This window comes from Chiloscyllium plagiosum, chromosome 14 (genome assembly GCF_004010195.1).
Source record: "Chiloscyllium plagiosum isolate BGI_BamShark_2017 chromosome 14, ASM401019v2, whole genome shotgun sequence".
In the NCBI taxonomy this organism is placed as follows: Eukaryota; Metazoa; Chordata; class Chondrichthyes; order Orectolobiformes; family Hemiscylliidae; genus Chiloscyllium; species Chiloscyllium plagiosum.
In genome coordinates, this window is record NC_057723.1 from 51,472,683 (window position 1) to 51,484,206 (window position 11,524).

Below are 11,524 nucleotides of genomic sequence, written 5' to 3' on the forward strand. Positions count from 1 at the left end.
CGACTTAAATGTACTTAAATTTACTACCGTTGCAGGCGAAGCATTCCATACCCTTACTACTCTCTTTGAAATAAAGACCAACATTGCATTTGCCTCCCCTATTATTTGCTAATCTTGGATGATAGTTTAGTGTGTTTCAATGGATGAAGACTCCCAAATCTCTCTGTTTCATAGCTGTTTGAAGTCTTTCTTCATTTAAATAATAGTCAGCTCATCTATTTTTCCTGCCAAAGTGCAGAACCCCAAATTTTCCCACATTACATTCCATTTGCCAAGTTTTTGGCCACTCAAACTGTTTATATACCACTGCAGACTCTATGTCATTATCACCATTTACCTTCCACCTATTTTCAAAATAAACCTTTACTTCTGATACATTTATTATTAATAACAACAGATAAATTGAAAGGGTGTATGTTTCATACCTTCAGTTTGTGTTACCAATGAGTAAATATAGTTTGAATTGCTTTAGGATCAAAATGAATTTCTGTTTACCCCTGCTATATGAAATGATGTTACAATTATGTAACAAAACAGGAAAATATACACTTATTATGTGCATTAGCACTGGAATTTATATCATGCTAATGTTTCTGTGCATGTTGCATACAGCAACAATAATGTTCACTGAAATGGAGTGTGCTTTGTGGGGTTAACAGGCTTTAATATTCCCCCTGCAGGTACGTCTCAGTCCAGTCCTGCAGATGTATCTCCTTCAGGTTCTCCAGGTGGTTCCCATTATGACAGTGACTCTGACATGGCATTCAGCGTTAATAGATCCTCATCTGCATCTGAATCATCACTTGGTAAGGAAATACATTCGACTGTTTGCATGAAAACACTAAGCCAAGTTTTCTAAAGCAAAAACAGAAATTGCTGGAGAAACCCAGCAGGTCTGCCAGCATCTGTGGGCAGAAAGCGGAATTAACATTTCATCGCCAGTGATTCTTCATCATCTTTGTTTCATTTAAGCCAAGTTTTCTGTGTGATTGAGAAACAAGAACTTTTGATGTAGCTGTTTGAATGAATTATGTGGCATTGGGAACAGAGAGCATGTATATTATTTCATACTCAGACAGGTTTCAATTTCAGCCCTGACAGATGGAAGAAAACGTATTATGCACCGGTTCTAAGGTCCTACTCAAAATAACTTTGATTGGTCTCAATTCAGTTTCTAATAAGCACAGTTCCATAGCTCATTCCTGATGAAGGGCTTTTGCCCGAAATATCGATTTTCCTGCTCCTTGGATGCTGCATGACCTACTGTGCTTTTCCGGTGTCAGAGTGAAGCTGATGGCTACTTCACAGCAGTAACTGAGAATATAATACCTGGCTCAGGAGCAGGGGTTTATCATCTAAATTACATTGAGAAGTTCATGTCAGAAGTCTCACAACACCAGCTTATAGTTCAACAGGTTTATGGTGTAGGTTTGATATACAGCTCAGCGAGCAAACCTACACCCTAAACCTCAACCTGAGCTACAAACCTTCACAAACCTTGCATCAACAGGTTTATTTAAAATCACAAGCTTTCAGAGTGCTGTTTCTTCGTCAGGTGAAGTGACTTCCAACACTAGCATCTCCACTTCATGAGAAGTTAGTGTTTTTATCATTTAACAATTTTAAGTGGTGATCTATTAGAGATGTTCAGGATGATAAGGTAACTAAGAGGTTATTTCCACTGGTTGGTGAATCAATAATGAGGGAACATAAACAAGGAAAAAAATTATATATTTGCAAAGTTAGACGGAATTACATGCCTGTTTTCCAGAGATGTTTTCCTGATATGTACAGGCTAGCATGATTCTCACTGCTGGCAGCAGGTAGCTGCATCCATGTGAATCCTTCATCCTTCCACAAGAAACGTGTTAATGAGGAACCATGGACATGTGCTGCTGTGATGCAGAGCTGGACTTGCATCCAACATTCTGGATATGGTTTTTCTCATAGAAACTTTATAACAAACCCACATCAACATTCCTGCAGAAAAGAGAGTGGTAAAATGGGAATAGGGTCACTGCGATCTTGACCCCCAGCCCAAAACTTAAACACCATTTTAAAAAAATGTGATAGTAATTTTGTATCCCCTCCAGCTGTGCTGGTCCCAATCTATGGATGTCCCAAGACTGAAGCCACTCTTTAGCATTCCCTTTGACCTTGCACTGTGCACCTTTTGTCTTATAATCCCTCTTGACCTCTGCCGTATCACTGATTTTTTTTCTCCTTTTCACACTTCCTCTTTCACTTGCTTAAAATCTATTGCCTCTCAAATGTTTCAATTTTGATGAAATGTCGTTAGCTAAGCACATCACAACCTGTACATGTGTATGAAAAACTGGTAAGTACTAACGGAAGAGCAGCAACTTGTATTACTGTTCCATATTGATATTGAGAAGGATAGCCAACACTTGAAAATTGGAGACAAGAGGTCCCTGTCAAGCTGACCTCCAACTGTACTGTAATATTCTTACTTCATTGGAAGGTTCATATTGACAAATGCTTTTGTTCTTATGATAATCAGAATGAGCCTCAACACAGGAGCATTTATACACCTGATATTTACTCACATCAAGCATATAACTCAGAACGTCATTGCGCATGATTGATGTATGTGCTATATGACTTTGAATCAGCACATACAATTCAGTTTCATCTCATAATTGGCTGCAGTTGGATATCTGACCCAAACTGAGGTTTATTCCTTTATATTACCTGCAAAAATTGATTTTAGCCAAAGCAGTATAAAAATACTGCAGTATACTGTGGAGTTGGATATCTGACCCAAACTGAGGTTCATTCCTTTATATTACCTGCAAAAATTGATTTTAGCCAAAGCAGTATAAAAATGTTTTCAGGTCTTCCATTTATTGATCAAATGGGATTGATTCCTGTGCACCTTATATAATGGATATCATCCCCATTAAAGATATGAAGATAATACAAATTTTTACTCTTTATTTTGAAATGTAAACACAAAAGCTCTCAAGGTGGATACACTTTCACTTTTTGCATTTAAACAGTGGACAGTAGATTCTGTTGCTTTTACCTGTTAAACATGGACCTGAGTGAAAGAACCTTTCGGATACCTTTAAATTGCACATTTCCTATTGTTTAAGGAATGATCAGCAACAAAAAGGAAGTATAACATTCTGAGCAACTTGACTTTCTGCTTCAGAATTGACAAAGATACATTGAATTTCAATTGTTACGAGCGAGGTGTGAAATAAATTCCTTTGACCTTTCATGATACTGTGATGGCTCTCATGAACCCCCCTCCCCCCACCTTCTGGCAAAGCTCAGCATCACGAATGTTAGTCTTCAGCCAATTCAATGTAATATGAAGAAACAACCAGAGGCATTGGGTATTACAAAGACCATGAGCCTGACAACATTTCAGCAAAAGTCCTGAAGACTTAAATTTCAGAAATTGCTTCACTCTTAGCTAAGTTAGATTAGGTTCCATACAGTGTGGAAGCAGGCCCTTTGGCCCAACAAGTCCACACCGACCCTCCGAAGAGTAACCCATCCAGTCCCATTTCCCTCTGACTAATGCACCTAACACTATGGGCAATTTAGCATGGCCAATTCACCTAACCTGCACATCTTTGGACTGTGGGAGGATACCGGAGTACCCAGAAGAAACCCACGCAGACACGGGGAGAATGTGCAAACTCCACACAGACAGTCGCCCGAGGCTGGAATTGAACCTGGGACCCTGGTGCTGTGAGGCAGCAGTGCTAACCACTGAGCCACCATGCCAGTGGTTCCAGTATAGCTACAACACTGGCTTTACCCAACAATGTGGAAAATTGCCCAATGATACACTATGTACAAAAAGCTGGACAAACCCAATGCAAATAAGTATTGCCCCAATAGTCTACTCTAGATCATCTGGAAAATAATAGAAAGTGTCATCAACAGTGTTATCAGGCAGCACATGCTTAGCAATAATCTGCTCATTGAAGCTCACTTTTGGGATATACCAGAGCCACTGACCTTATGACTGCCTTAGTTCAAACATGGACAAAAGAGCTGAAATCCAGCAGTAAGATGAGAGTAACTGCTTTTGCCATCAAGACCACATATGACAGAGTGTGGTATCAAGAAGCCTTAGGAAAACTGGAGTCAGTAGGAATTGTTTGACATCATATGAGTGGCCCAATTGATTGACACCACATCCAAACTTTCAAACTTTGCATCACCGACTCGCAGTTGCAGTAGTGTGTACCATTTACAAGGTATATTAAATTTACCAAGGCTCCTTAGACATCACCTTCAAATCCCACAATCACTACCATTTAGAAGGACAAGAACAGCCACCACCTGCAGTTCGCATCCAAACTACTCCATCATCCTGACTTGGAAACACATTGCCTCTCCTTCAGTGCCATTCAGTCAAAATCCTAGACCCTGCTACCTAACAAGTATTGTGCGCCTACCTATACCAAATGCATGGCAGTCAGCCATGTGACGAAAGCCACATTTGTGGCCTTGTTTTAAGATGGAAAGAAGCTGTTGTGGAGGCAGATTCACAATCTGAAAGCCATTGAACAGCTGCAGTCAACTAGAACTGCCTCGGTAATGAAGAGCTACACCATGAACTCAAGAGTAGGATTTGCCCAAACTGTTTCAACCTCAACTTCTCCTGTGGAAAATATCTTCCTGACAATTCAACTACAAAACATCTCACAGCTTACTGAGAATTTCCTGCTCTTCAAATCCTGCCCTCCAGCCAAACTATTAGCTCATCTAAAAAACACAGGCCTGTTATGAAAGAGACACAAATAATCTTAAGGTGTAATTGTATTACTTTTTTCCTTTGTGTGTATGTAAGCTGTTTGTGTGGTTGTGTGTTTGACAGTCAATAGAGTGAAACATTGCATTTTTAAACATCTAGGGAAATTGTTGGATAATAATAACCTTCATTATTTTTTAAACTGATAGAAATGCCTTCTTCAATTTGTTTAAATTGGGATAAATCACTCCGAAGTGAAGAAAGTGTAGACCCTTATACAAAACACTTTGATAATGGACAATAAAGAAACAAGGTCTGTCCATGACACTTACTTAAGTCACCCAATTTCAGAATCTAAACAACAAATTGGTAGTACAATATTGTTACATTCTAATACATCTCTTTTTATATGCCTAATAAGCACATTGCAAAACATTCAGCCAACAAAATCTGATGTTTCTGAACAACAACCTGTATGTTTGATCTGGTAAAACCATAACCTAAATTGTAAATACATCTTACACATGTCTGTTTGCTGTAAATGTACTATAACAAAAGTAGATAAAGTGCAGGTTAGCAGAAAAGGAACCACAAGTCATAGGATATCTCCCATTTGTAACTGAAAATACTTAAAAAGCAGCTGTTGAGTTTCACAACATTTATTATCAGCAATTGACATTGCCAACAAAATTAAAATGGAGTAGTAGCATGATTCTTCTGTCTTGATTAAACAAAGAAAGGAAACCTATATTTGTACTACGAGAGAATCCTGCTGAATGTTACTGTGTCATGTAAAAGGGTCATTGATGATTCGTTATTTGGACAGAAATAGACACCCAGGCCAAAGGACAAACTCGATGTCATGGGAATTTTTTAACAGATTATAATAACGCCAAAGCGAATTTCCTGAATGATAGCAGGTTAAAAGGAGTTCATTCAGTGATGAAAGGGAGATGCATGAGCGCCATCTGTAGGACAGTCTGCAATGAGTTTTCTTTGTTGTAATCTCAACCTTTACGCGTAGTTATTTTAAGAGTTCTCTCTTTTATTGAATTAAGACATACATATTGTATAATTAGGAGGAGGATGGATAGGATAAATAGACAAAGTCTTTTCCCTGGGATGGGGGATTCCAGAACAGAGGGCATAGTTTTAGGGTGAGAGGGGAAAGTTATAAAAGAGACCTAAGGGGCAACTTTTTCACGCAGAGGATGGTACGTATATGGAATGAGCTGCCAGAAGAAGTGGTGGATGCTAGTACAGTTGCAACATTTAAAAGGCATTTGGATGGATATATGAATAGGAAGGGTTTAGAGGGATATGGGCCGGATGCTGGTAGGTGGGACTAGGTTGGGTTGGGATATCTGGATGGCATGGACGGGTTAGACCGAAGGATCTGTTTCTGTGCTGTACACCTCTATGACTCTATTATTAGAAGATTGTAATCCCTATTGTGATTTGCAGTATTTTGCATCTCCCTTTTGAAGAATATCAATATTCACTTCATGGTTCACTGTACTTCCAAGCTGTTTTCATCTGCAAATTTTGAAATTGTGCCCCGAGTGCACACACACACACACACACCCCTAGGCAATTAATATACATATATACAAGGAAAATGTTTTGGACATAGTACAGACACTTGCTGGGGGATAGCAATGTGGTCTATAGCTTCCTACAACAAAGAAACAATCATTTCAATTTTGTATCTTTTTATTCTAATAATTTTAATGTTGAAAGCCTTGTGTATAGCATTTTATCAAATATCAAATAATTAGCCTTTCGAATATGTCCTCTTTATCAATTTGTAGACTATCCATTATCTGAACCAAAACGTCCACCAGTGTACTTCCTACTAGGTAAATATGAATGTAAAATACTCAGTCGGTAACTCAGCCATACCAACCGCTGCCATACAGGAGTCTCTTTTTTGGTTGCCAAACAATCCCAATCTTTTCTTACTACACTTTTACAATTTACATCCTCAAAGAAGATTACCTTATGTAGTAGTTACAGAACGTTTTAGGACAACTTTTAACAATCTCATATACAAATTAAAATAAGCAGATGTTCAGCATGTTTCAGTTAGCATCAGTTCTATATGGTGAGGTGGGATTGTTTTCCTTGGAAGGTGAAGATTTAGACAGACTTGTGGGATGGATATCTACAAAGTCATGAGAGGTCTGAAGACAGTATTTTTAAACAAAATTCCTATTGGTGAAAAGATCAAAAATCAGAGAGAACAGATTTCAGGTAACTGACAACAGAAGCCATCGTGACATGAGAAAAATGTGATTGGGATCTGGAATACCAATGCTTGAGAGTTTAGAGGAGGCAAGTTAAAGCAAGGTGCCTAAGAGGAAATTGAAATATTATCTGAAGTACAATGTAAGAATTTACAGGGAAGTAAACCAGGGTAAATTGCTCCTTCAGAAAGCTAGCACAGAAATTATGCAGTGAATGGCCACTTTCTATGCTGTAACCATTCTGTGATAAGTTACAAATTATTCAGTCTGACCAATTTCTTTTTCAATCTTCTTAGTGCCTTCATTCCATTAACCCATTAGTGGGTGGCACGGTGGCACAGTGGTTAGCACTGCTGCCTCACAGCGCCAGAGACCCGGGTTCATTTCCCGCCTCAGGCGAATGACTGTGTGGAGTTTGCACGTTCTCCCCGTGTCTGCGTGGGTTTCCTCCGGGTGCTCCGGTTTCCTCCCACAGTCCAAAGATGTGCAAGTCAGGTGAATTGGCCATGCTAAATTGCCGGTAGTGTTAGGTAAGGGGTAAATGTAGGGGTATGGGTGGGTTGCGCTTCGGCGGGGCGGTGTGGACTTGTTGGGCCGAAGGGCCTGTTTCCACACTGTAAGTAATCTAATCTAATCTAAACCCCGCTAACTGGATTCTGCTAGATGTTAGTTCACAATAATTAGTTACAAGCAACTAAAAGAATTATTTCATAGGGTGCTGTATTTTGACTTAAACATACAAGGTAGGTTCTTGCACTAACTGGCTTTTGTTGATTTCTTCCTTTAATTGTTAGTAGCCAATAGTGTACATTATCATTCATAAATATTTGCACCGTTCTCGGAGAAGGAATGATATTTGGCAGCACAACACAGTGTTGTCAAAAAAATGTGCATGAGCTTTCTCAAAAGGGAACCATGCACAGCCCGAAGCAAAAACGGAACAAGAGAATAACTAGGCAACCACAGATGAGGTGACAGTCACAAAATGCCTTAAGTCAGCTGCACATTTCAGAATTTAAAGACATTTAAACTCAACTGAATTAAAAATTTAACTCACATAATAGTCACATATACATGATTTTTTATATTAAGAAATTATACAGGTTTGAAATAGTGTGACCAACATGACAATTTGTTTGCACTATTTTAATTCACAATTGGAAATGTTATATATGCTACAATTTATAAAATAGAAGACTTTCAAGTTCAATCCTAATGTCTATTTGTAATACCAATAAGAATGTAATTTCTTTTGTGTGTTAACCCTCTGCAAACTGCCTTTTTCATTGCATTGTACACCATGTACTAAGGCTACATGCTATTCAGTGTTATTTTGGTGTCTGTTTTGGGATGTCAATTGATGTTTTTCCTGTTTCCCACAGTGACTGCACCCAGCTCTCCCCTGAGCCCTCAGTTCTCCCCAAGTTTCTCTCCGCCTGAACCACCAAGTAGCAAAAATGGAGAATGTGCCGTCTGCTTCGACAGTGAAGTTGACACTGTTATTTACACCTGTGGACATATGTGTCTCTGCTACGACTGTGGTCTTAAGCTGAAGAAGCAGATCAATGCCTGCTGTCCCATCTGCAGGCGAGTTATAAAGGATGTCATTAAGATATACCGTCCATGAGATAATTGGCTCCTATAAGGACTATTTCTCAATCCACACTGTCGTTTTTTTTTTAAATGTAGAGTTTTTATGGATATGTAAAGCTTCTATTGCTCACTTTAATTTCAGTTATATGCACAAAGTGTGGCTGTATTCTTTGTCATTCACTTAGTTTCTCTATCTCTTTATTTGTCTTCCCCCTTTCTGTCCCTGTACCTGCTGTCTGCAGATACTCGGTGGCAGGAAATTGGGATGGCTGCACACATTTCCACCTGTAGAAACAGAGCCACTTGATAACTAATCAGTGTATCTCAAGCGGAGAAATTTGGACACCATCTCATAGCCAGGCTGAATACAGGTTAATTATTCTAGCTAAAATTAAGCTGTTCAATTGAAGAGCAATATTCTTCTGATTTATTTTGCTATTCTGTCATTGCTCCAGGAAAAATACTAATCATCAAGAAAGACCAAATAATCTGAGAAAGAAAGATATTCTGTAAGGATGTCTCATGATCACATCTACCACAATATTCCTAATGACTAACTATAAGCAGTTATTTTCCACAGGCAGTTATCTATTGGTCTACAGGGATCAGTAATGAATTCTCTCCACATATTCTCCACAAAGATTGATATTATTGCATCTGCTTCATGCACAACAGCCTGCAAAGTTATTTAGAGAGATCTCAATTGCCATATTCAATTAAGACATCATAGTTGCCTTTAAAGTACATATTAAATTTAATCTGGAGATAATGTACATATTTCTAACAGGTTAATTCATGTCTAATTGCTGTTGTGTTGTGGATGCGACATGCATGCCAAAATTGATAGCTCACCAGTGGTGAAGTACCCCCAAATTGAGAGCTATTTTGTTTAAGTTTTCTAAAACATCAAGCAGTGACTTCGCAGAAGGAATTGGGGAGCTTGATGGCTTCAATATAATGACTGGAAGTTGTAGTATCCCTTTTGGGCGCAAATTCAAAAACAATAAAAAATAAATGCATAACAGTGACCACAAACAAGACCTTTTATTCAAAGAAATCTTGTTTTATTATTTGTTTAAAATTGGTCCTTTTCTTGTTGTATCTGCTGATTAGGTCATCTCACAGGTTTTTGGTTCATTAACAGCTGTTTCACTTGTACCCCTCTGTAAAAACAACAACAACTCGATGCCGTATCTGATTGAGATCTGCTTCCCTGTAATCCCATGGTTCAGGACATGGAGAGGCCATTTCATGAAGTGGAAGGAACAGAAATGATTCAGGGTGAGGAGAGGAAGCCCCAAGAGGCTCCATTAACCAAATTTTCAATTGATTCATAAGTTTCAGAATCTTGGCTAACATGCCAGCAAAGAGATATTGCAACTTTTAATATGGCTTTAACAAGTAGAGGTTTTATGCTGGATTTTTTTCTGTGGTGATTCAAAGCTACAGGTGCCTTACATAGGAAGGTGATGCACTTTTTTCTGATTCCCCGTGAACTTTGACTGCCACTATTATAGATTCACTGACTAATGGCAAAGTAGTTTTATAGGACTCACGTGACAACCACAAAAATATTTTCCTTTTGATAATGGAGTGAAAATGGTATCTAACACAAATATATTTAATATCTTGCCTAATTTGCTGACTTTGTACAAAAATAGTATCTAGTTTCGTTAGAGTATTGTTTCAATATTGAAGATGATGGCTCATACTACAAACGTCAACAGACACTTTGTATAAACTTTGCTCGCAATATATAGTGTAAACATTATAAATTCTTTTGCACTTAATTTAAATGTTTTTTGTTGTCCAAGGTTTGAGTTTCTGTGTGCGTGTGTGCTTGCACTATGAATGAAAAGATTACAGAATCAAAAGAGGAAATGAGACTGAAATTTGAAATTAAAGGTTTGAGCGTACCTTTCACGAAGGCCTGACAGGATTGGCAATCAGAACTGACAGAACTCCTCTTTATATAGTTCATAACAGCATTTAATAGCACATTCTTTTAAGGAAATATGAACAAGTGTCCAATAGATCTTTGAATAATTTATCAAACTCAAATTAAGATTTAACTGTGTAATTTAATTGTCTTTTATTCTTCATTTGCTTTTGTTTTCCAGTCAATTTATAATTCCTCGGTTCCATCCTAACACCTTTTGTCCATCCATTACTACTTCCAACTTTGTAATTATCTATTTGACATTTCAAGTTCAATATATCTTTCCATTATAGGCTCTTATTTATATGTGTCCATAGACTATTCAGGTTGTAGAACTACTGATTCTGTCTTTGACCTGTTAAAAATTTCCATGGACAGAATCTTGTGGAAGCAATGAGGTTTTCATCTGTTGGCTGAAGAATAGCTCCATCTCCTCTTTTTAGGAAGGCCGTCTATTCTGACAGACCAAGGACAGGCCTTTCCCTAAACTCAAAGACCATGGTGGTGGATGGCCTACTTTCCAAGAGCTGCTGGCCAATAGATTCTAGCAATCCTATTGAACTCCAATGGCACCAGAAAGATGGTGACTGCTGTTCAGTACAACAGCCACCCGAGGATTGTCCTTGGATCCCTGGGCAGAGGTGAGTGATGGCAAGAGATGGGCTTGCAAGGGATGGTTTGGGGTTAGGGGAGTCAGCATCAAATGCAAGAAGGTGGCTCCCTACTTCCTCATGTCACATCTCTCTATCAGCCATTGAGCACCTTTGGATGAGGTGAATAATGGTGAGTCTACAGTCAAAGAAACATGCCTGTGTTTATTTATCATACTCCCAACACTACAATCCTATCCCCCACCCCCTCACACCACCACCACTAGTTGCTCAGTTAATACCAGCATGGTGCAGATAGATGACAATGGATTTAACTAGAGTGGACCTAAGAGGATAGAATGAAATTATCCATTGCTACCAAACCCGTCTTAGGAGAGGGCACAAAGTCCTGTCCCATATT

At 38.6% G+C, this 11,524-nt stretch overlaps 1 protein-coding gene across 2 annotated transcripts in view; it reads left to right on the top strand.

Moving 5' to 3' along the window:
- The window catches only part of neurl1b (neuralized E3 ubiquitin protein ligase 1B), a 476,454-nt gene extending 465,632 nt beyond the window's left edge, over positions 1-10,822 (top strand). For both annotated transcript variants that reach the window (XM_043703797.1, XM_043703798.1), the window contains exons 4-5: positions 681-806; positions 8,364-10,822. In XM_043703797.1, the coding sequence (XP_043559732.1) occupies positions 681-806; positions 8,364-8,608 (371 nt within the window). In that variant the 3' untranslated portion in view covers positions 8,609-10,822. The remainder of the gene's footprint in view (positions 1-680; positions 807-8,363) is intronic.
- Positions 10,823-11,524: the final 702 nt, after the last annotated feature.